Source organism: Charadrius vociferus, unplaced genomic scaffold (assembly GCF_000708025.1).
Source record: "Charadrius vociferus isolate BGI_N301 unplaced genomic scaffold, ASM70802v2 scaffold173, whole genome shotgun sequence".
Lineage (NCBI taxonomy): Eukaryota > Metazoa > Chordata > Aves > Charadriiformes > Charadriidae > Charadrius > Charadrius vociferus.
In genome coordinates, this window is record NW_009648369.1 from 1,189,656 (window position 1) to 1,214,626 (window position 24,971).

The following is a 24,971-nucleotide window of genomic DNA, read 5'->3' on the forward strand; positions in this document are numbered from 1 at the left end:
GCAGGGAATGAGGTGGGTTGCAAGAGCAGTTCATTCAGACTATGGCCTCTGCCCAGGCCTGAGGGCTCTTTGGAAAAAAAGAGCAGGAAAGAACAAGGAGTGAACAGAACCTTACCCATGGAAAAAATGTGGACACCATAATCCAGACTGTTATCAACCATGGGATACTACTCATCTACAAAACCTGAGAAGGTGACACACAAAACAGTGGAAGAAGAAAAAAAACCCCAAAGATCAAAACAAATAAACAGGAAATCCTCACAAAAAATGAACACAAGGCTGCTTGTAAATAAGGAAGGGAAATGAGGAAGGTAACATTCCTAATTAAAGCAACCCATATAGTTGGAAAAAAAAAAAGACAAGTTTCTAGTCACTCTGCGACTTCTTCAGATCTGAAAAATGTTTGTGTGTCTAAAAGCTTTTCCACTGTTTCCCAGTGTTAGTAGCTAGTTTAATGAAAGAGATTACTTCTGTCTACAAACTCTGGCTACTTTAGGCTATATATATCTTTGCTACTTTTTCAAAAAACTACTTGACATTCAACTCATTGTGAAGCTTCTTTCTCCATCTCCCTCCTACATCAAAAAGGACAGGAAAGCACATGTGGTTAGACAGAAAGGAAATAAATCAAGATGATGTATATTTTTTTTCCTTGAAAGACATGCAAGAGATTTGAAAGTGGAAGATGGTGATTATGGCATAAAGCAGATTCAGACAGGGAATTTGCTGTGCAATGAAATTCTGCTTTCTCCACAACTTTTCAAGCTACTCCTCTTGACAATTCACAGAGCTGTAATAGCACAGTAGTTATCTACATCAAGCCATTGTCCTAGAAGCTAAAAAAGGAAGACAGGATGATGTTCTGTGTCTTGTTAAAATATACACTGGAAGTTACCTAACAAGCAGGTTCAAAAATACTTTAATCAGCTATTAAATGGCATGGCCACTTACAGAAGCAGGCCAGCTCTTCCCAGGCAGTTTCCCAGATCAACTCTCTGAGAAGCCTTACAATGGCCTGTGCCAAAAAAAAAAAGCATCAGGTAGTACAGAGGCAGAGAACAGTGTTTGGGAGTCGGGGGAGGCAAGGCTTGGTCCCCTTCCTGGGCTACCAGTGCTGGTGCAAGGGTATGCAAATTTAAAGCGTGCATAAAAACACATCTTTAGCTTGTTATTTTACTGCTGCTGAAGAGTGGTAATAGGAGCTATTCAATTACAAAAAGGAGAGCATGAATACGTACATCCTGATTTGCACCAAGCACCTGAGACTGGACTCAGGTCAAGGAATCTTCTTCATGGGGAATTTTATGTATCAGTTAGTACACACACTGACACAGAAATAGATGAAAATATAAAAAGGAAGACTTGAATCTAAAAATCGGTAAAATGGAACCGAAAAACTGCTGATATCACAACTGACAGAAATAATGCTACACAAGGTAATTGTTTGATTCAGGGCCTGTTTCAAGACCACTGGAAACAATGGAAGACTATCAAATTGTGTTCACTGAGGTGTGGATCAGGTTTTAGGATTTCCTTTCAGATTCTTTTCCTGGATTCCTTTCCTTCTCTGTTTCTCAAAAAAAAATAGCAAACTGAAGAATGAAGAGATTAAATTACTTGTGCAGGACTACAGGAAAAATCTGCAGTGGAAAATGAAATGAACAAGCATGGATCTCTAGGTTCGCTCCGCATGTTAACCACTGAGCCCTGCACCCACTAATTGCCTGTTACCAACCATTTACTTTTAACAGTGCTTTGTACCTTCACAAGAATACAGATTCCAACTAGGACTGACAGTTTCATTCACATAACAGCCATTAACCTTTGCAGGAGATCCCTAGTGATAACTACTTTGAAAAGCAATGATGCTGAACTGAAAGATCCTGCATTTTTTCATAGAATCATAGAATTATTTGGGTTGGGTGGGACCTTTAAAGTTCATCTAGTTCCAACCCCCTGCCATGGGCAGTGAAATCCTTCACTAGATCAGGTGGCTCAGAGACCCATCCAACCTGACCTTCCAGGGACGTGAAATCTACCACCTCTCTGGGCAACCAGTTCCAGTGTCTCATCACCCTCATCGTAAGAAAATGCCTTCCTTGTATCTAAACTAAATCTACCCTCTTTCAGTTACAATCATAAAATCATAAAATGGTTTAGGTTGGAAGGGACCTTGAAGATCATCAAGTTCCAACCCCCCTGCCATGGGCAGGGACACCTCTCACTAGACCACATCGCTCAAAGCCCCTTCCAGCTTGGCCTTGAACACTTCCAGGGATGGGGCATCCACAACTTCCCTGGGCAACTTCTTCCAGTGCCTCACTACCCTCAGAGTGAAAAATTTCTTTCTAATATTTATTCTAAATCTACCCTCTTCCAGTTTGAAGCCATTACCCTTCATCCCATCACTATATGCCCTTGTAAAAGTCCCTCCCCAGCTTTCTTGTAGGTGCCCTTCAGATACTGGGAAGCTGCTATAAGGTCTCCCTGGAGTCTTCTCTTCTCCGGACGGAACAATCCCAACTCTGTCAGCCTTATACAGGTCCATGTCTTTTCTATGTTGGGGGCCCCAGAGATGGATGCAGTACTCCAGGTAGGGTCTCACGAGAGTGGAGTAGAGGGGCAGAAGCACCTCCCTCAACGTGCTGGCCACGCTTCTTTTGATGCAGCCCACAATACAGTTGGCTTTCTGGGCTGTGAGCACACATTGCTGGGTCATGTTGAACTTCCCATCAGCGAACACCCCCAAGTCCTTCTCCTCAGGGCTGCTCTCAATCTATTCTCTGCCCCACCTGTATCTGTGCATGGGATTGCCCCAATCCACATGCAGGACCTTGCACTTGGCCTTGTTAAACTTCATGAGGTTGGCACAGGCCCACCTCTCCAGCCTGTCCAGGTCCTTCTGGATGGCATCCCTTCCCTCCAGCATGTTGACTGCTCCACACAGTTTGGCAATAAGATCTCCCCAGAGACTTCTTTTCTCCAGGCTGAACAAATACAACTCTCTCTGTCGTTCTTCACAGGAGAGGTATTCCAACCCTCTGATCGTTTTTGCAGCCCTCCTCTGGTCCCAGTCTAACAGGTCTATGTCTTTCCTGTGCTGAGGACCCCAGAACTGGATGCAGTATTTCCAGTGGGGTAAAGTAAACTTTTCTTACTAAGATTCTATTTTAAACTGTAAATCAGCCCCTAGTGAAAACAAAGGATCGCCATATGCCGCCTAGATACTTTACAGTTTGGCATTTTCAGCAAAGCTCCTCAGTGTAATTCTGCTGTCATGCTGAGAAATGGTTGCAAAGACAATAGATGGGAAGCCTTGTTTGCAACAAGGTCGTTTTCTCAGCTCTAGCATTACTGATTTCAAGGAAATCATGTTCATGCTCATCTGGCTGGATGATATGATATGGTATTACAGAAACACCCCCACCCCTCTTCCTAAGAAATTTTAGTGTGCTCCCACAGACACTTACTTGATGAGACAGGGGATCTGAGGGGTCTGGAAAGCTGGGAGTGTCATGCCAGGACTCAGTCGTGTTTACTGTGGGATTCACAGTGCAGTGATGAGAGACATGAGCACTGGCCACAATCTGTCCCTGTAGTGCAGCTCCAATCAGGGTCCCAAGCACTTCCATGGTCATTCCTAAAGAAGGAAGCACAAAGGTGCACTGAGGATGAGAGCTCAATTCCTCCACTGTCTGCAAGCTTGCCCATTTGTCTCAATGAGAAGAAACCTCACCAAACCATTTTCTTTTACAGGGAAGGAGCAGAAAAAGCAATATGAAGAACAGCAGAACTGGAAGGTCAGTAATAGAATAGTTTCAAGGAAAGGGAGTTTTGTCATCTATTTTCTGATCAGCTTTTAGAAGCCTCCATGGAAGAGCCTCTTTTATACAGGCCGCAGGATGGATACGGCTGAGATTAAGAGCCACAAGGGGATAACAGAAACCTTTCATCTCAAGAACCAGAGCAGAACCACAGTTTAAATGTTGAATGCCATTTTTCCAAAGCGGGACTAGGAACCATAACATCAGACTTTTCATCTCAAGCTTGACAGTAACTTGTGAACCATTTTTCAAGCCACTTATCTGATCAGACCTCTAGGTTTTCCAACTGTAAAATAAAATGATACTTACGCCAGGCTTATGATGGAAATAATACAGCTGCAAAGTTCTTGGAAACAGCAGATGCTGTTCTTAACTGCCTAAGGCCACAGTCAGGCAGAACTAGCTACCTCGGCCTCAGAGAACGACTCAGATCACTAACACTCCAAGCACCACCAGAACAAGGGATCATCTGAAAAAACAACTAAAGTCTCCATTTGAGAAAGCAAGCATCCAGTTCATGCTTCATGTACTCAAAATCAGTCAACAAGGCAGCTGGTTGTTACAGATCCATCGCAGGTGAGTGGTGGGTAGTCTGGGTTCTAGACCCTTCTCACCCTGAGAGATTTCAAGCCTACCACTCCTGTTTCCATGCAATATGGCCATACCCAGCATCCCCATGGCAGGGAGATAAACTGAATCCCTGTCTTAGCTACAGAGACTATTTATGCATTTTCCATAAAGATACATAGAGTTGAATATATGAACAGATTAGGAACAGGGATCAAGACTCCCTGTTTATGAGGGAATGCTCTTCTCATTGACCTAAACATCATTTGTACTTATTCTCTCTCAGTGGCTCCAGGGGTCCCATGTTCCTTTCTCAGAAGCACCATGGGGAAATTTGAAGGGCCGTTTCCAGAGCAGGTTGTGTCCTGGTGTTATTGTACTCTCCCTGGGAAGTGACAGGCATTTCAAAAGCTCCCACATTCCAGTTTATTCAAGTTCCCTGCACTGTAACAGCCTTTCTAGGTGACCTTGGACACATGCCTTTTTGTGTATCTGTGTAAAGGAATAAAAGTACTTCTCCATCTAATGGGACGGCAATGCACACAGACTGTGAGGTGTTCACAGTGTAGTAATGAGGGCTGTATGTAACTATGGAAGATCAAGTAAGGAAAAGGAGAAAGAGGCTCCCTAGGAGACTGGGATCATTTAAACTATTGCTTGTATGTTCCTAAACAGACAATGCTTCTGAATGGAAAATTAGAGGCTTCATGCAACATAAATTTAAACCAATGGAAAGTTAAAAAAATTGCTTCTTCCCCAAACTTAACATCCAATCTTACTAACAATGGTACAGTTCGGTCCATACACACAAAAATGCTGGCAGATGGTGGAAATCCTAACCTCAACCTGATCTGAGCTGTTTGGACACAAACTAGTCTCAGTTGGGCCTTGCAGAGCTTCCAAACTGTTGACTACTCAGTGTAAAGGCAGTGCACCTGAGCCACACCTTTCATTCAAAAAACCACCTACCCATTTATAACCATTATCTAGGGCTCTACATCTGCATTTTACCAAGCACCTGAGTAGAAGAAAACTTAGAAGCATCATTAGAGGCAATAGAAATACAACCGTTATAAAACCTTAATTTCTAAGAAGCAGCAAGAGCTGAGGCACAGCCATATTTTAAAGGTCTTGTGCACTCAGAATTTACAATGTAGTACTTTACACCTTAGCCAAGAAAGCTGATCTTTCAGAAAGCAGATCGCACCTTGAAGTGAGTTATGTTTTGTCCAGAATGTAAGTAGGATTTCTACTAAAGCAAGTTTGGAATCCAGTATTTCTACCTTGCATTCATAGCGAGAAGCAAGACAAAACAAGCAGTTCTGCTTGTCTCCAGTAGAGGGTAATGGATCCTCTGAACCCAACCTTTTTTTAAAAGCACACTTCATATTACACAGCTGTTTTTCTTTAAACAGTTGAAGAAATGCCTGAGAAACTGATTGCATCCAAGAAAGTCTATCAACAAGAATTCTCCTCTATGAAATCCAAAGAGAGGCAAAAATGTTTAAGTAAGACACTTGTTTAAAAAATGAGGAAAAAAAAAAGAAGACATTCTCACGTAATCATAACCATTACAAGAAAACTTGGCGCCAAACAAATATAATTTCAAAATATAAAAAAATACCAACATTTGAAAAGTCATTCCACCACCCTAACTTGGCTTAGGAGAACAGCTGTACGCTCAAGTGTTAAACCCTTTCTGAACAATAAAATGACACTATAAATGTATAACACCTCTCAGCCACAGAGTTCAACAGCTTTTATGAGCATAAATTTCACATGCCTATGAAGCCTTGCATGAGACTAGCAGATAGGAAAACACATTTATTTGGAACACAGCCTCTGAAGACATAAAACCAGACAATTGAAAACACTAGGTACATGGATTTAGTTAGAATTTAGGCCAGATGACTCAGAATACAGTCAGTGCCAAAGAATATAACACAACTGGAATCTCCCGCTGTTTAGTCCTGTCCTGTGACTACTAGCCCAGACTTTCTCCTGAGATAGTTGATGATAATGCAAATTACAACAGTTCCATGCGGCCAGAAAAGGATTGGGTTGCTCAGGGGATATTGTATCTCGAATTTCTGACATGATTTTTTTCACACTTCTGGCCATTTCATTGTGCCTCTATGGTCTCATTCTCAACGTACTCAAGCAAGCCTGTTGAGGGTTAGAAGGAATAATAGAAGAGGAAAGAGTTCTTGCCAGGAAGAGAAAACAGATGCAACAAAACAATTACAAGGCTTTCTAAAGCAACACTGAAGGACATGTTAAGACATAGAAAAGTCTTTCATGTGATATTTGACTCTTTTCTCTTTACCTTGCTTAATACTGGTGGCCATGAGAGACACAGCAGTTACATAGTAAAGAAGGCGTGAGAACGGAGCTGAAGAGAGTAGGAAGGGAAGAAACTGTTCTTACATTCAATTTATAATCTATACAGGAAATCCTGAAAATATTTTAATTACACTTTTTTGGTCTGATTGATTTGCTTCAAAGCAAAACTGCCTGGTTTTGATTGTTGAAGAGCCAGAGATATGGTCTGGAAGCCCGCATTCTTTTAACTAATACAGTCAGAGTGCTAGATATATTACAGCAAGGCCCGTCCTTAAACTACCTGGTATATGTTAGAATTAAATAAACACAGATGAAACAAAAAGAGATATTTCAGTTGGTGTGAACGTGCACACAAATTACTCTCATTTTTTTGATTAGGTTAACTGTCTTGGTTCTATGATGTCTAGAATTTTTTTCAGAGAAAACAGGTTTGGGATTTGAATTTCTAACATGGAACATAAACCTAAGGAAATCTGAATGAAAAAAGAAGTTAAAAGAAGAAAGAAAATACTCAAAATTACTCTCAGACTTTCTTTAATTTAATGTTAAGGAAAATCAGCACTTTGGTGTTTTTTCCCTATAAATCATCTTTAAATTAAATCATTATTCCCTACCCTGGCTTAGGTAAGAGTGATTTTTATTATTTCATCTGGCTAGCAATAAACCAAAAAGAGTTTATAGCTAATGACACAGTTTGAGACAATAAAACATTAATGTCTTCTATTTAGCTAGAAAACTGGAAGCATTTACAACACCAAATATTTTTCATCAGCTATTAAAAACCTCATATAAAAGTTCAGTTTAGCGACACAAACCATTAGGAACTTCCTATAGATAAAGAATGAGTTTAAATAAAACTCAGCCCTAATCCACATGAGAAAGCCCAGATCACACTCACGGTATGCTGTTGCAGAATCTCTCTCCTTCTGGTCTGTGCTGAGAAACATGGTGAGGGCAGAATATGGCACTTGGAATAACTACGCAAAGAAAGAACATCACTTAGGAAATGTCAGGGTAAATGTTGTATTTCTTTGATATTCAGGAAAATAGTTTAATGCGACCTTGGAATTCACTTCTTTAGAACATTGTATTTTTTAGCACAAAGATCCATCTTTTCTTTCTGATTCACAAAGCACATAAAAGGAAAAAAGTTATCTTTCATAATACAAATAATAAATAATATATTACCAAGAGGCTTTACCTTAATGCTGTGCTCCTTCAGCTTCCTTGGGAAAACGTCCTTTATAGCTAGGCTATAAAGCATCTAGTCATCTTCGCACAAGGAGACTATCATGTTCCTAGTTTGAGCTAACTAACAGGAAGCAAAGCCATAAAGAAGACAATACAATTTTCCATTTTATTCAAGCCAGAAGACTGTATAAATCCCCCAAATGGTTCAAATATCTGTCTCACTATGTAATTCCAGGAGATAATTGTGAAAACTACTTTGTCTTCAGCACCATTTTGCCACACGCTCCTTAATTTGAGTTAAGAATGGATAGAAACACGCAATTGCTATGTCCATGCACTGACAAAAAGGTAGATTAAGAGTGTTGCTTGTTTGTTTTTACAGCACCCTATCTAGCGTGCAATTGACACCTTGCTGTAAAATCTTGGTGGAAACAACGCACTGGTAATATTTATGCTGGGTAAATGAGCCCTGTTTTTACTGCAGGAGAGGCCTTCACTGAAAATAACTATTGAACATTAAAGGCTTCAACTTTTGGATGGTCATGATGTGAGTGGGACCCTGCCCTCATAGTGTTGAACTAAAATAAAAATAACTTCAAAAATCTTGGAACATGCAGGCCAAACTCTCAGACTGTTGTGAAGTTTGGGACATAAACCTGCTTGAACAATCAAGTTCTCTGTGGTGCTTCCACCACCACAAAGATCTGCAGCCAGGCAAACTCAGTCTTGCAATCCACATCCTACTCTGCAAAATGCATTTCTGTTCGCCTCCATCAAATATGGAAAGTGTATACATTTTCAAAGCTCTGCCATGGAAAAGCTGTGTTTTTCCTTCAAAAGAAAGAGGGAAGAGAATTATTTTAAGCCATTACGAATGTCTTCCGGACCATCTTTCTACATAGGAAACAAAGGGCCTAGGAAATGACTTCACCAAGGGGAAGGCATGTCTGACTAATCTGATAGCCTTCTATGATGGCGTGACTGGATGGGTGGATGAGGGGAGGGCAGTGGATGCCGTCTACCTTGACTTCGGCAAGGCTTTCGACACTGTCTCCCACATCATCCTCGCAGGCAAGCTTAGGAAGTGTGGGTTAGATGAATGGAGAGTGGGGTGGATTGAGAACTAGCTAACAGATAGAGTTCAGAGGGTTGTGGTTAGTGGTGCAGAGTCTAGTTGGAGGTTAGTAACGAATGGTGTCCCTCAGGGGTCAGTACTGGGTCCAGTCCTGTTCAATATATTCATCAATGATCTGGATGAAGGGGTGGAGTGTACCATCAGCAAGTTTGCTGATGACACAAAACTGGGAGGAGTGGCTGACATGCCAGAAGGCTGTGCCGCCATACAGCGAGACCTGGACAGGCTGGAGACAGCCTGTCTCCAGGACAAGCAGAGAGAAACCTTATGAAATTCAACAATGGAAAGTGTAGGGTGCTGCATCTGGGGAGGAATAACCCCATGCATCAGTACAGGTTGGGGGCTGACCTGCTGGAGAGCAGCTCTGTGGAGAGGGACCTGGGAGTCCTGGTGGACAACAGGATGACCATGAGTCAGCAATGTGCCCTGGTGGCCAAGAAGGCAAATGGCATCCTGGGGTGCGTCAAGAAGAGTGCGGCCAGCAGGTCAAAGGAGGTCATCCTCCCCCTCTACTCTGCCCTGGTGAGGCTGCATCTGGAGTACTGCGTCCAGTTCTGGGCTCCCCAGTTCAAGAAGGACAGGGAACTGCTGGAGAGGGTCCAGCAAAGGGCTACAAAGATGATTAGGGGATTAGAACATCTCTCATATGAGGAGAGGCTGAGGGACTTGGGGCTCTTTAGTCTAGAGAAAAGAAGATTGAGGGGGGGGTCTTATTAATGCTTACAAATAAAGGGAGGGGGCCAGGGGGATGGGAACAGTCTTTTTTCAGTGGTGCCCAGTGACAGGACAAGAGGTAACTGGCACAAACTTGAACATAGGAAGTTCCATCTTAACATGAGAAGTAACTTTGAGGGTAGTGGAGCACTAGAACAGGCTGCCCAGAGAGGTTGTGGAGTCTCTCACTCTGGAGACATTCAAAACCCACCTGGACGCTGTCCTGTGCAACCTGTTGTAGGTGACCCTGCTCTGGCGGGGGGGTTGGACTAGAAGATCTCCAGAGGTCCCTTCCAACCTTGACCATTCTGTGATTCTGTGAAAATATTCCAGCTTAACACAGGAATACAGAATTCCCAGATCCAACAGATCTGTAAACAGGAGAAAAGCTGAAGCCAAACAAGAAATGCAAACATTTTAAACATCTGGGAACCCCTTTTTCAAAACGTGATCCAGTGAAATCCAATCAGCCAGGACACACCCTACCGAATCGCAATGCAGCTGTACCACTTCCAGTCTTAGTCTGCTGTGTACTACTGCTCTCACAGAAGATACTGTCTTTCACCTTGATACTGACTACAAGGCAAAATAGGGTGATGCAACCTCTACATGTGCAGCATGGAACATGTCAAAGAAGTTCCATGTTCTGGGCTGCATTAAAAAAATTCATGTGCTCAAACTCTTCTATCCAGGCATAAATATCATGACTACTACTACCAGTAATACTTCAGTTCTGGTATCCTGGCTTTCCATTGCCTTCCAGCTTGAGTTAAAACACCCAGAATTAGAGCCACAAACCTCCTTGGTCTCCTAATCTTTTCCTGAAAACAGTTATGAGAAGTTAGATGTCTAACTGGAATTAGGAATCCAAATGTCTCTGCAGATCTATATAAGAATGAGTGGAGTATCTAGGGCACTGCAAATGAAAGTGACTGGAGGTAATCTGTCTGAATTAGCAGGTAATTTTGGTCCAATTTTGTTTACTTGGTCCAATTTTATTTAATATATTCATTAATGACCTGGATGAGGGGACAGAGTGTATCCTCAGCAAGTTCGCTGATGATACCAAACTGGGAGGGGTGGTTGACTCTCCAGAGGGCCGTGCTGCCATCCAGCGTGACCTGGACAGGCTGGAGAGCTGGGCAGAGAGGAACCTAATGAGGTTCAACATAAGCAAGTGCAGGGTCCTGCACCTGGGGAGGAAGAATGCCAGGCACCAGTATAGGTTAGGGGTGGACCTGCTGGGAAGTAGCTCTGAGGAGGGTCCTGGTAGATAGTAAATTGTCAATGAGCCAGCAGTGTGCCCTTGCTGCCAAAAAGGCCAATGGAATCCTGGGCTGCATAGGGAAGAGTGTGACCAGTAGGTTGAGGGAGGTCATTCTGCCCCTCTACTCGGCACTGGTGAGGCCACAACTGGAATACTGTGTCCGGTTTTGGGCTCCCCAGTTCAAGAGGGACAGGGAGCTGTTGGAGAGAGTCCAGCAAAGGGCAACTAAGATGACTGAGGGATTGGAGCATCTCCCTTATGAGGAAAGGCTGAGAGAGCTGGGACTCTTTAGCCTGGAGAAGAGAAGGCTGAGGGGAGACCTTATTACTACTTACAAATATCTAAAGGATGGGTTGAAGGAGGATGGAGCCACACTCTTCTCGGTGGTTCCCAGTGACAGGATGAGGAGCAATGGGCACAAGTTGGAACACAGGAAGTTCCGTTCCAACACACAGAAAAACTTCTTTACACTTCGGGTGACAGAGTACTGGCACAGGCTGCCCAGGGAGGGGGTGGAGTCCCCTTCTCTGGAGATTTTCAAGACCCGCCTGGATGCAGTCCTGAGTAATGTGCTCTGGGCAATCCTGCTTTAGCAGGGGAGTGGGACTAGATGATCTCTAGAGGTCCCTTCCAACTCTGAAAATTCTGTGATTCTGTGATTTGCCAGAGAAAGCATTGGCAGAAACAATCAACCAGCAGAGAGTTTGATAAAAAGCATATCTGCCTATCTCTTAAACTCACTAGAAGTTGAAATAAAATATAAAGTTTTGGTAAATCTCAGTTTACTAAATCTGAATGCATTAATATAGACAGAAAACAAACAAGTTACTGCTGAGTACATCATTCCTGTAATCTACTTACTGTGGTCAGTGCTTGGAAAAGGCAGTAGAAAGTCAGGTACCATGCCACTCTTCCTGATACAAAAGGAGGCAGGTACCACATAAAAAAATAGGACACAACTGTGAATGGTGTACATGCCAGCATCCTGCAAAGAATATTAACACGTCAACAATCTCAATATAATGATAGCAAAGCACTTTAAATTTTCCTGCTAATAATTAATATAATGCAATTTGTTTTATGTGCAGTTTTCCTAACTACAATAATGCCATGGTTTTAAGTATTAAATGTCAGCATGCATTAAATATAAAATTAACATAAAACGTATACAAGTACTTCGATAAAATGGAAAGAGCCCAGCAAATCTGAAGGAAAAGAGCTATACTTAAGTTAATATCCCACTCAGAACAGACACAATTTCCTTGCACATGCGCTGTAACAGCATACCTATATTACCTTTCCTTAGTACGTCTCAGACTACACATTTATTAGAAATAACCACTGAAAACTAAGATCTGTTGTCACATGTCTTCACATACTTCAGCAATTTTTACATGAGCCTACTTATTACCAAGGATTCCCTCTTCCAATTTGAATGCCTTCAGTTTTCCTCTCAACTCATTGCTACTTCAAGCAAGTGCAAATATGTTGATACACTTCAAAATGCTGAAAACAGCATAAAAGTTAATGGACAGCCCACTGCAAAAGTTCCTACAGTCTGTATCTACTTGGGTGTATGATAATTTGCTCCATTTAACCCAGCAGCAAAACTCCTAATCACTTCAAACACAAAAGGATCATCTTGTGCTGAGGAAGGTGGCTTTAAAAAAAGAACCACGGAAACTTAAATTCCAGACATTGCCATTAACTAGCAATTAATTACATTAGTCTAAAAACTGTTTTAGGCAAACAACACGTGTCAAACTCCATGATACAGAAGAAGTGGTCAGATGCTATTATTTACTAAATGTCTGAGCTGCAGCAGCATCAGGGCTCTTCTGTATTCTTGTAAATTGGACATTAAACAATGTAATTAGATGACCAAGATCCCAACAAAAAATATCCAAACACATAAAAGAGAAAATAGATTAATCCCTTCACAACAGCACTACTGACATTGAGGGTCAGCTGATTATTTTGCAATCGTGAACTGAAAACCTTGAATACAAAAGAGTAATGTGGGTAAATAGTTTAGTGAAACAATGGCTTTCCCACACTGCTCTTTGGGGTAGACAGCATCACTGGGAGCTGAGCATTTACAAGGAAAATGCCAGGTTCTGGTATTCTCTGTCCCTCTAGTCCCCAGGCCACAATTCATACACAGCTGGTCAGCAACGAAAAACACAAATAAGGGTAAAATCTTCACACATCTCAGGGTATCTACCTTCCTCTCCAAAAGTGTGAGCTCTTCCAGACTGGTGTCCAGACAGAGTCACCACAATAAAATATTTCCATAGTCAGGTTTTCACACAACTTTTCAGCATGTATTAGTATTCTTCCCCCCTTCCATCCTCTTTCCACATTTTCCTTTCATCATTAATGTCACTGAGTTTTCAGAGCATTGCTGAAGTTGCTGAATATCTGATTGTCCACTATTATCTGCTTTGACAAAATATTTGACCAGGTTTGTGTATTTCAAGTCAATGTCTGCTTATGCCTTTTAAACACATTGCATAAAAGAGAATAGTGATTGGTGACTTCTTATTATATTGAGTACACGTTAAGCTATAGTTAAACATTCATCTTCTTTACTAATGTTCTTGCTTTGCTGGCAAGCTTTTCTGATTGACCCAACTCCATTGCTTCACTCCAGATACTTAAGAAGTCAGAATAATATCAAAATACTAAAGTATTTTTACACTAATGGAAAACTCATTTTTTTGCTTTGCATAAATATGGTCTGACCTCCAAAATGTAGGAACAAAATTCCCACAAAAAAAATTACCGTTACCAAAAAACCAGACAAAATTCTTCTGGAAAGAAAGCAGCTGCTTGATGAAGGCATATTAAAGGCTGAGTTCGATAAACACTTTTCCTGTAAGAAGTGCAAGTGGTACAGAAGTTGGTTTACAGTGCAAAGGGCTGATAAGTTCATGCTTGTGCTAAGACGCGAATTATTCTAACATCAATTTAACGCTAACACTAAACACATTTATTTGCAGTATTTTCAGTCAACTAAAAAAAAAAGGCATCAGAATACATCTAACAGCATTTGTATAAAAATGTCATTATTTTCCTTTTTAATAACTTTGTTACTTGGTTAATTCAGTGCTCATTAAAAAGCCCTCCATTTACTGGGCCACAAACCAAATCCTGAAAAGAGAAACAGCAGCAAGCTCCTCTATTCCCATGAGGCTCTTCACAAAAAGCTTAACTTTGACCTGGAGGCCCTGTTGCTGCTGGGGCCAAAAGCAGCTGATCTCAGCCTTCTTCCAACATGTGCTTGCCTTCTATTTTTTGCCAGATATAAGCTGCCCACGGACAAATTTCTGTAGCCCTAAAGCCACATGACAGCAAGAGCTAAAACACTGAGCTTATTTTCCAGGAAATTCAACTTCTTTGCTCAGGATACCACATGTACTTTTAGATTTTTGTTGTGAATCAAGTTTGGGGGTTATATTAAGTCAAAATTCATAATTAATTCAGAATATTTTACAATACTTCCTTCTAATGCATGAGATAGGCAGTCTTTCATCACTGCTCTATTTCACAAACTACTGAGTCTCCCCTTGACTTCCAAAATATAAAAAACCCAATAAATAAATTCCCTATGGCATAGATGAGCTTGGGTTCCTCTAACGGGGACCAATCCTTTCCAATTTTCTTGCTTCACACCTATCAATCTCCTTCCTATACAAGTAACATTCATTCTTCTAACTTCTCCTTACCGCACGTGGACAGCATATGTACAAGTGTACTAACTCTAGTGCATACAATAGATAAGTATGTCACAGTGAAGCATCACACTGCCCCCTTAGAAATGTTGATCAAAATCTTACAGCATCTCATTCTTTGTAATTAAAAAATCACCATGACTTTTAAGTATTTTGATTACAGGGATGTAAGAGAAGCACGATGACTGCTGTAGGGAAGAATGTAACAGAGTGTCAGGGCAGTGCTGGTTGCTGAGCCCTTCAGTGCCATGGTGTCACATCTGTTCCACATGTATGCACACGTCCTTTACTGAATCAAAAGGCCTAGAGAATTAAAGTTAACGGAGCTCCTGGAAGGCTGATGTGAGAAGTGAAGGCACACTAGGACACAAATAGGAAAAAGTTCCAAGTTTGTGAAGGAGTGAAGCCAAACAAAGGAATATAAACAAAGTCGAAAATTCAACCACAGATTCAAGAAAATTTTAGATCTGAGCTTCCAGTTTTGTGTGACAACACAGTCTCTTGGCTTTTTTTGCTTGTGTCTCCAGTGGTAGAAAATCTCTTCCATGTTTTCATGGGTGAACAAGTTAAAGGGAAATAGATGACAGACATTTTTTCTTTTTTATTTTACACATGTAGAATGAATATAATCACTGTTGTCTGGGAAACAGGCAAAGAAAAATGAGTCTAATTCCATGAGGTAACTGTATGATCACAACACACACACAATATTCATATATATGTATGTAAATATATATACACATTTATGCTTACCAAGGCATGAGCCGGCCAATTTTTGTCCATCTACTTTTGCTAATAAAAAAGCCCGCAACAGGATCAGTAACTGCACCTGAGGCTTTGCCAATGAACAGCACCAAAGAGGCATGAAACGGGGTAATCTGAAAGTACAGGCAGAATACTGTAAACAAGAGCCATTGTTTTACAATACAATGAAACAGCATAAAGCAACTTTCCAGAAAAAAAAACCCTCAGTGTTTTAAAGAATAATGATAGTTCATTTACAAAACATGTCTGCTGCTGTCATAGAAATTACTATTGGTTACCTGCAGCAAATAAATGAGACGCTGAGACAGGCACCACGCAAGAAGGGATTAGAGGGGGAAAGTGCAAGGAAGGAGAGATTATGAATGTGTTTAGAACTAGGAACATGAGTTATATAGTCAAATAGTAGACTAAAGTCCTTGTTTTACTCATTAAAAACTGATAGAGTCCCTCTGTAATTATCCCCTCTCTTTGTTCCCCACACAGGCCCATTTCCCCATATCTTTATCTTGACCTGATCTAGAAAAAAGTAGAGGGACCTGTTTACATGCATTCATGTTTTTCCATCTCCTGAGATTACCAATAAGGCTGTGGTGGCATGTGTCCGTGGAAGAGGATGTAGCACAGCAGACTTTATCCGCTCAGAACTGAACTGTGACAACTGAACTGTGTAAGGCATGTCTGTTCCAACCAAAGTTGCCAGCACATGTCCAACAAATCTCACTTGAAAAATGTTCACAGGTTACATAAGAATAAAATGGCCAAGTAGAAAAACCTTTGATGCTAACCCAGGAGGATCATGCTTAAGTGCCGATATAGAAATACAGTTTATCCCAGGCAATGTAGTTATTTTTCACATATATCTGTAGAAAGCTTGGGAATTCATATCACACAATGGTTAAAAAAAGTGGGTTCTCTTCCAAGTGATTGGTTCATGCCCCTGAAACTATAGGCCTGAAAAAATTCACTGAAATCTATATAAACATGAATGTTCCTCAAACCAACCACTGAGAGAGAGACACCGCTGAAACAGCCTATGAGGCTTAAACAGCGACAGCAGACAAAACCCCTTCATCTATATGCTTCTTCCTGCTGTCAGTGCTCCAATGCAGCAGAAAGCCTAGCAAATGCAGCTGATACACCACCAAGCTTGAGCTAGTATCTCCTGCTTTTCTGCAGAGCTCATTGCCTTAGGAGGCAGCATCACACGGCTTCCAGCTCGTGCAAGTCCCCTGCCCAGAAAATTTGCTGTAGCTATGCCCTCACAGGTGAAAGAAGGAAGTAATAATCTCTGAATGTCCTCCATGACCTTTGTAAAAGGCAGATGTTACGCACTTTTGTAATCACACCTGTTAAATTTTAGCCCAAATTAGGTGAAATTGCAGGGGCAGCTAATCTTTGTGACACCACCAGCTCCACTCCACCCGAGAAAGCTTACGAACAGGGAAGGATTAGGAATGGTAGTCTCCAGCAGGTAATGACAGTGGCTCTCCAAGCATCGTGTTGCTGCACCGCTGTTGGTACAAGGCTGGGATAAGCACTGGGCTGTGTCCCACAGCAGTTTGCTGATGTTCACCTCATCCACCTTTGCTGACTTGTGCCCTCCCACAGCCAGGGTGGCAAGCAGCCCACCAACCCTGAGGCAGACTTGCCATGGGGGCTGCACTGTAACTGCTCAGAAGTCACTAGTGCTTCTCAAGAGGCAGGGCGGCCAAAGCAAGAACAATAGCAATCAGAAAGATACAGGGGTGGAAATACCGCAGTTATGAGGCACGCAGGGACAGAAAACTTCAAATTAGGTGGGTTTCGCATTGGTATTTTGTTCAGACAACTTGAACAGACAGAAAGGAAGTGGGTATCAGATAAACAGAGGTGGCAGAAAGCCTTGAGGAAAATTAAAACCTCTCTTATGTTAGGAGTGGAGTCTGTGTAGTCACCCTATCTTCATCATTGGTATGGGCTTATACATCCCTTGGCTGCATATTCTTAGCCGCCTAAATCTAGACAGTGTCAGCACTAACACCAGAAACTTCTCAGTATTAACAAAATACAAGATAAAATATCCTAAATTCACCCATCTCAAAAGGAATAAAGACCAGGATCCAATTATCAGAGATTTTGGTGTTTTCTAGTAATTTGACTCAAGGATCCTGTGTGGTTTGGAGTTACGTTTATATGTCTGTAGTTTATATGGGTAATTTAGGTGGAACACGGAATTCAAATGAAAAAAACTGTAAGATACAGAAAGTGAATACAAATGTAATTTTCTTAGAAAGGACTTAGATTATGTATGAAAGGTTACACCTAGCAAGTTTCACAATCTCTCAAAGAGCCAAAACAGTTCTGCCCTCTAAATGGACAAGAATTAAATCCAGGTAGTGACTATAAAATTATGTGCTGTTCCCTGAAAATGTGTGGAAAAAAACACAGGATTTCAGAGCTGTTTATCAGGCCTTGAAATAAATCCTGTCTCTGCAGGATTACTTCAGAGAACAAATTAAACCATCAAGGAACAAATAATTAAGCCTCTTAATGAAGTAGTAAGTGTATCATTACAAACATTAAGCAAAATTATTGGGTTTCAGTAGGAGCTTGTTAACAAAATAATTATTATGTCATTTATTTAGGTAGTGCCCAAAGATGCAAGAATGGGACCCCAGCTTTCTGGACATTGTACACAAACAGATAAACAGTCCGTAGCTTCAAGAATTTTCAGTTTCTGTGATAAGCAGAGTGTGGAGAAATCACATATTTATAAGCACTCTGAGAAAATTGTATTTGTGTCTTTCTCATTCAGTTCATGCTTCATCATCTCCAATGGCTTGTATTGCCATCCTTGACGTAAGTGTGAAACAGCTGTAGTCAGAGCTGCATCCACCTCCCTGCTGCCTCTCCAAGTTACCTGTTCCACCTCCAACATCTCAAACTCCACATCATCCACTTGACATCTTTGACACTGCTGTCCAAAACTGGCCCCTTTTCTAGATCTTGTGACTTTGATCTCAACAAGACACTCAAGATCTCAGTTTTACATGCCAGTCTTATTGTGTTGCCAATTTTATCAAGTAAGTCACACCTCCTCTCCTGATATGAAACTTCTATAGGAAAACCATAAACCCAATCTTTTGGACACCTCCACTCCCCAGGTCATGATATCCTGTCTTTCCACATCTTAAACAGCAAATGGATAATGATATCTGATCCAGAACCTCCTGTTCTTTCCAGCAAATAAAACCCATCATCAATGCTGAAAGCCACTCATGTAGTTCCAGCTACAGCTCTTCTCACAGTCCCTGCAATTTGGCCTCACCTTCCTAATATCCTTTTTTCTATCCTACAATACTTTATATGTCCCACCTAGTTACCAAGCAGACATACAAGACAAGCCAAAACAATAAAAAATGCTTATGGATTGATTTTCTTTGTTTCTCTGCTGTCCTGAAATCTAGCTGGAGCAGCTGAAAGTCAGATGAATGGGATGACTCCTACTGCTTTGTTTTACCAGGTCTGCTTCTGCACCAGAAAGCCACAGACTGGAAGCAAAGAACCTTCAGGAAGGATCACTCAGCTTTATTTGCAATGAAATTATCCTAGACAAACCAAATCAAATTTATATGAAATTATGTTGACTACTGGATGTGACTGCAATGATTAACTAAACTAAATGAACAAAACTTCACAACCTCAATATGGTGCTGTTAATGTTTCAGACATCTCATATCTTACTCTCTCTGACTCTTGACACAGAGAACTACTTTTTCTTGTGTCTGCAAGTGTGTGAGCTCCACAGTGCCTAAAGCGCTACTAATGATCCCAGACTAAAAGTAAACAATGGCCACTTCAAGATGAAAGGAAACTAGTGAAAAAAGAAAAAAAAAGATATTTCTGGACAAATTTATGCAGTTTCCAGGATGCTGAACAGCTAAAGGCAATGATAAAATGACAATTTAAAAGCTTTATTAGCTAATTCACCTTTTATCATTCCAGGGACATTGTTGACAACATCAGAGTCGAGGTAAGTCTACAATCTATAGAGGTTTCTCGTGCTACTTACATGGGCTATATCTAGCAGGTAGATCTGTAGGAAGAAAGCAGCAGCACTTCCTGCCACTTGGTTTGGGGCACCTCCTATTGCATAGCATAATTTGCCGCAAATCGAGAGCCTGTATTCCTGTTCAAGATGAAGCAGAACAAATGATGAGAAAAATCAAGATACACAAGTTAAAAGTTACAGAAATAATAAGGTTAAAGTCTAAGGTTAACACCAAACTCAGGTATTCGCTTCACACGTATTCCACTAATGAATCCATATGCCCTCAACCCCTATCATCAACAGGCATTTGGATGCTCATTGCTTTGATTTTTAATGGTTTTTGTTCCTTAATTCAGCCCCTAAAAACAGATGACAGTGTTCGTACAAGGGAACCTAGGCTTACCTACCTGCTTCTCGCAAGCTATCAATGAGGAACAAGTCTACAAACAAGCAAGAAGCAGCAAAGTGCACATATTGTTACACTATTTTCTGAGTTTAGTTTTGTCTTTGAATGTTTAATTGGGAATTTTTTTCAAGGTTGAAAACTTTTTCACTTTAGAAAAGAAATTTCTTACATTAATCTTTCAGACCATAATAATAGATATATATTAATATATATCATGATATATATCATGATATATATTAATATATAGTTACTATGGTAATCCATAGTAATTAGACAACACGCATAGAAGGAAGTTCACAGTCAAATGCAGACTGAATAGATCCCAAACATCTGTGCTCCATTCCTTCCTTACTTTGTCACAAAATGCTGGTGTGACCCTGGCAAAGTCACTGGACTTTGTACATCTTCCTTTTGACTTGACTTCTCTATACCTTTTGTGAAAGTTGGCATAATAGGGAAAGGGACTTTGGGGCCCCAGTCCTCTTTAGGAAGGACTCTAATTCACTCTAGGCATGTTTAAAACATTTTGCAAAACTGTGCTCTCTCATTTGCCTTTTGATGTTTGAAAAGTACCACAAGCATCCCAGAATATTCTCTAATAGAATTGCCAAATAAAAGTAAGATAAAGGCTGAAAATAAGGTTTCATAACAGTAATTAAAAGGCAAAAAATCCACAAAGTCTAATAGAAGTTCTAATGAAGAATACTGTGTTTTCCAATAGTAGAAGTTCCAGAATAGTGGAAAGCCTTTAACAAAACCTTAAGAATTAATTTCATGTCATAAAATTCAAAATACAGGAAGAAAATGACTCTTCATTAATCTTGTATTCCTTTCAAACAGTTGACGTATCCAACTCAAATTTAGACTTTTAGGCTTTCAATCCCTCTTTAAAGATTGCTGCCAGCAGGAACTAGGCAGTGTGAAGATGAGCAGCATTAATCCTGGGTCTGCCCTCTCTCTGAACTGACTACACAAGCCCTTAATTCTTACATTATATCAGAATAAAAATACAGATATGGTTATGAGATCCACGATTATGATAATATTCTGATACATTACCTAACTTCTGAACATTTTAATATTTACTAAGTACCATCATCTTTACTACCTAACAGAATTTTGATAATTTTTAGATTTCTAGACAGACCCTTTCATCATTTAATCATTTTTATTTGAACCGTTTTATCTGAGTGCGTGTGAAAAAGCAAGCATCAGGATTGGAACTCTTTCCTTTTTGTCTTTCCACAGAGAAAGAAGGGGAGGCATCCTGTTACTACCCCCAAGTAAAGTGGACAGCATCAGGGCATGAGCTGCAAAATGGTATTGTCACAGCAGGCCTCACTTGTACTCCATATTGGCAATTTTCTTCTTTCCAGGAAAAAAAAAAAAAGAAGCAGTGAACAGTCACAAGACTGACTTAATCAGAAGAATATACTATTTAATTTGATAAGAGATTTTAAACACAACAAACAGACTATATACGTATCTGCTGTACAAAGTAACTCTCAATTTCATATTTAAGTCCTATTAAATGTGAGCTTTGCTGGACGTGTGGGGCCTATAGAATTTTGTTTGCTTGACTCACAACACAGACCTCTTGAGCTTTGCTCCAGGGGCTGTGTATTTTTAAACTTTATCACACTGTTTTATTTTTGAATCATTCCCTTCTCTTAGCCTCACCTCCATCCTCCCAGATATTAAATGACTTTAAAAGTTTATTTTCCTTTGATAACTTCCCTTCTTATCTCCAAGCACTGGCAAGATGGCTTCCAGCTGAAATCAAGAGACATAAACCACTGTTGTGTAAATCCTGTATCCCATTCCACCCCCAAAACAAGCTGAGAAAAACCTTTTAGATCTGTAAGGCTGCTTTCCCACTTATCTTCTCTAGTAGCTGCTATAGAATCACAGAATGGTTTGGGTTGGAAGATACCTTTAAAGTTCATCTAGTTCAACCCCCCTGCCACGGGCAGGGACATCTTTCACTAGACCAGGTTGCTCAAAGCCCCATCCAACCTGGCCTTGAACACCTCCAGGGATGGGGCATCCATGTCTTTGGGTAACCTGTGCAGCTGTCTTACTGCTCTCATTGTAATGATTTCTTCCCTATGTCCCTTTTTCAGTTTAAAAAACATTTCCCCTTGTCCTTTCAGTTTCTAAGGACATGATAACACAGAAAAAGTAAATGCCTCTATATAATACACATGATTGCAAAATATTTTTGTAACACAAAGAATGTTAGGTTCTTAAGAATTAGTCCAATTAAAGTTGTGGTACAGGAAATGGTCAACCAAGGTCTAAACCTACAGGCTGTAGGCAGTACTCCTGTCTTTACATCAGTTTCATGGTTTGAAAATTTACAATTGTAATACCTTTTTTTTTTTTAAAAAAAAGATCTCACTGTGATTCCACACCCCCCCCAGGATGCTGCTCAACTTTCTGAACCACAGCCCTGGATCACATTGAAGCAAAGTTAATACTTTGGTCAGAGCAGTAGTTAAGTTTTCACTAAATTTTGTTTATGAGGGTTATCTTCAGAATAAAACAAGCTGTCAGATAGACAAAGCATACAGAGGTGTCCTGTTCAGTCAGCCACAGAAATGCAGGGAATCAGCAGTTCATTAACTTCCTGAAATATAGGTTACTGCTCAAAACCTGTTTTCCTTTTATTTTGCCTAATTACTTTCAGAACTCATTTGTACATTAAGCCATAATACACCATAGCAGCTCTGCACGTGAATGACATGTACCATGAAAGGAAATGTCACCGTGTTCATCGTAGATCTGCTGCCTGGTAACTTCATTGAGTGCCCCTGAATTTCTGTCTGCTGAGAAATAATAATTCAAACTCTGCATTGTGGTGTCGCTTTCCAAAAGAAGCGGCCCATAATCCATTTTGACTCTCCATATGGAAGTTACATGGTAATCACTATGTTTTCTACTTCAGTATCCTATGAGGCAGTGGTAAAAATGAAGGTAGATCTCTGCACCAGTAAAGCTGAAACATTTCTTTCTTTCCGTCTTCCTGGGCTTACAGTTGACAGTAGAAAAGACACAGGTGGCAGCTGTCCATTACAGGATATAAAGGAGTAAGTCCCCCAGCCTCGGTTGGGTTTACATGATATTGCTAATAAATGACACGAGAAACTGTCTTGAGAAGGATGACATCGCACTTGTGCAGAGCAGCGTAAACAATGACCACGCGTTGCCTATGAGCAACTAATAAGTTTTTTTCTTAAGGCTGAATTTCCCTGTTGCATTGCTTCCTCAAGCAACAGAAATTGTTTGATTTCTGTGAAAAACAGTGAAAGTTTTTTCACCTGTATAAGGTTGTCAGTAAGTCTGAAGTATTAAAAAAATTCACTGCAGATATGAATGCGTAGGTGTGGTCAAATAAGGAATAAAATACAAAGTATTTACAATGAAAATTTTGTTTTGAGACCCCTGTGGTGTAGCTGAATGTCAACATCAAATTGCTTCTACAAGCATGAGAAGAAAGCTGAGAGGATGGGGTGGGAGGTAAGAGAATGGAAAATCAAATGAAGTTATAATCTTTTTTGTTCTCAGATTAACTTGACAATCTTTTACTTATACATGTCCCTGTCATACCAAAGTTAATTGTGTTTCAAGGTAAACTAAGAAAGCATAATAGCTGAGAGATCTGATTTTGCTCCTTAAATAGAAGGCTAAGTTTAAAAATTGTTACAGAAAATTAATGCATCTCATACACTGTAGTTCCTTTATTTTTAATTCTCTTTAAGTTAAATCCATACTTTTCATTGCTTGTAAATTTTCCATTCCCCAACAGAACAGAAATTGAATTCAGTGTTTATAACAGATCATCTTATTTCTAAAGAAAGTATTTAAGCACATGGAAAACAACTCTTTGCAACTGTGTGAAGATACTGCATGAACATTATGGGCACAGGGAGCAGCCACATTTTGACCTAAGCTATTCTTTATCAGTCGAGTCCAGAACTGAACCAACAACTAATTTAAAAGCAGTAAGAAGAGAGAGCAAAACCTGTGACTCAAAGATAAACGCTAGTCTAGGTTTATCTGAGAAACAATGAAAATGTAGCTAACGAGGAACAGCTTTTGAGTCAGCTTTTCTCTCAATGTAGAATTCATTCTGGTAATGTTTCTCTTCAGTGAGTGACCATACAAAGGCTTTTTGAAAGCATGAGCGTGACAGTCACAGGTGGGATCCCAAGCCCCTCATGCCAAGCATCCTGAGGACTGTTTTCAGGTTTTTTAGTGACATCAGCCCACCCCTGAGTGGAAGAAATAACAGGAGCAGTGCTTGGGTGCGGACACCTAGAAAGGGCACGTGAACAAGGCAGGACACAGTGGTGCTTTCCCAGGACATTCTCACAGCTGTCGGCAATGTAGGGCTAAGGGGCTCTGTGAGCGTATCTCGTTAAAATCTTCAGATTTCTCCCACGAATTCACCCAGATGCTTTCCGAATACAAAAATTCAAGCCAGAACAACATGTGCCCACAGCGTCTGATGAGCTCCACAACGTGAATGCCCTCCACCACATCGTGAAAGACCACCTCAGCCCCTGTTTTGAAGCTGCCCCTTCCCGCTTTTACCAGATGCCCCCTCAAGAGGGGAAATTTACCAGGTGCCCCCTCAGGAGGAGGCGAGGGGGGTCCTCACTCAGCTCTTACCTGCCTCTTTGCTCCCGTCTCGCAAGCATCGAGTCTAAAGAGGCAGAATTTAGACACACTCTCACTCTCAACACCCATCTGGAAGTCAGGAGCTGATGAGGATTCCTGAGGAGAGCGACACCCTCCCGCCCCCGGCGCCCCATCTGCATCGGAGACAGCCCCGGGGGGAAGAGAAAGTGGAAAGCGAACGAGCTTTTTCCTGCCACCGAAGTGGAGAGTAAATACCGTATAGTGCACTCGAGGGAAAATACCAGAGTTACACGGAGCTTCTTGGTGAGAGGAAGGGGGGCGGCGGTGAGGATTTAAGAGCTGTTTCAGGTA

General features: G+C 40.8%; 1 protein-coding gene across 1 annotated transcript in view; it reads right to left on the reverse strand.

The window, feature by feature from the left end:
- Window positions 1-24,728, reverse strand: part of MFSD2B (major facilitator superfamily domain containing 2B) — a 39,229-nt gene extending 14,501 nt beyond the window's left edge. The window contains exons 1-7 of the mRNA XM_009885341.1: window positions 24,651-24,728; window positions 19,978-20,010; window positions 19,592-19,708; window positions 15,529-15,653; window positions 11,903-12,026; window positions 7,633-7,711; window positions 3,471-3,640 (exon numbers count right to left, since the gene is read on the reverse strand). Coding sequence (XP_009883643.1) covers window positions 3,471-3,640; window positions 7,633-7,711; window positions 11,903-12,026; window positions 15,529-15,653; window positions 19,592-19,708; window positions 19,978-20,010; window positions 24,651-24,728 — 726 coding nt within the window. The remainder of the gene's footprint in view (window positions 1-3,470; window positions 3,641-7,632; window positions 7,712-11,902; window positions 12,027-15,528; window positions 15,654-19,591; window positions 19,709-19,977; window positions 20,011-24,650) is intronic.
- Window positions 24,729-24,971: the final 243 nt, after the last annotated feature.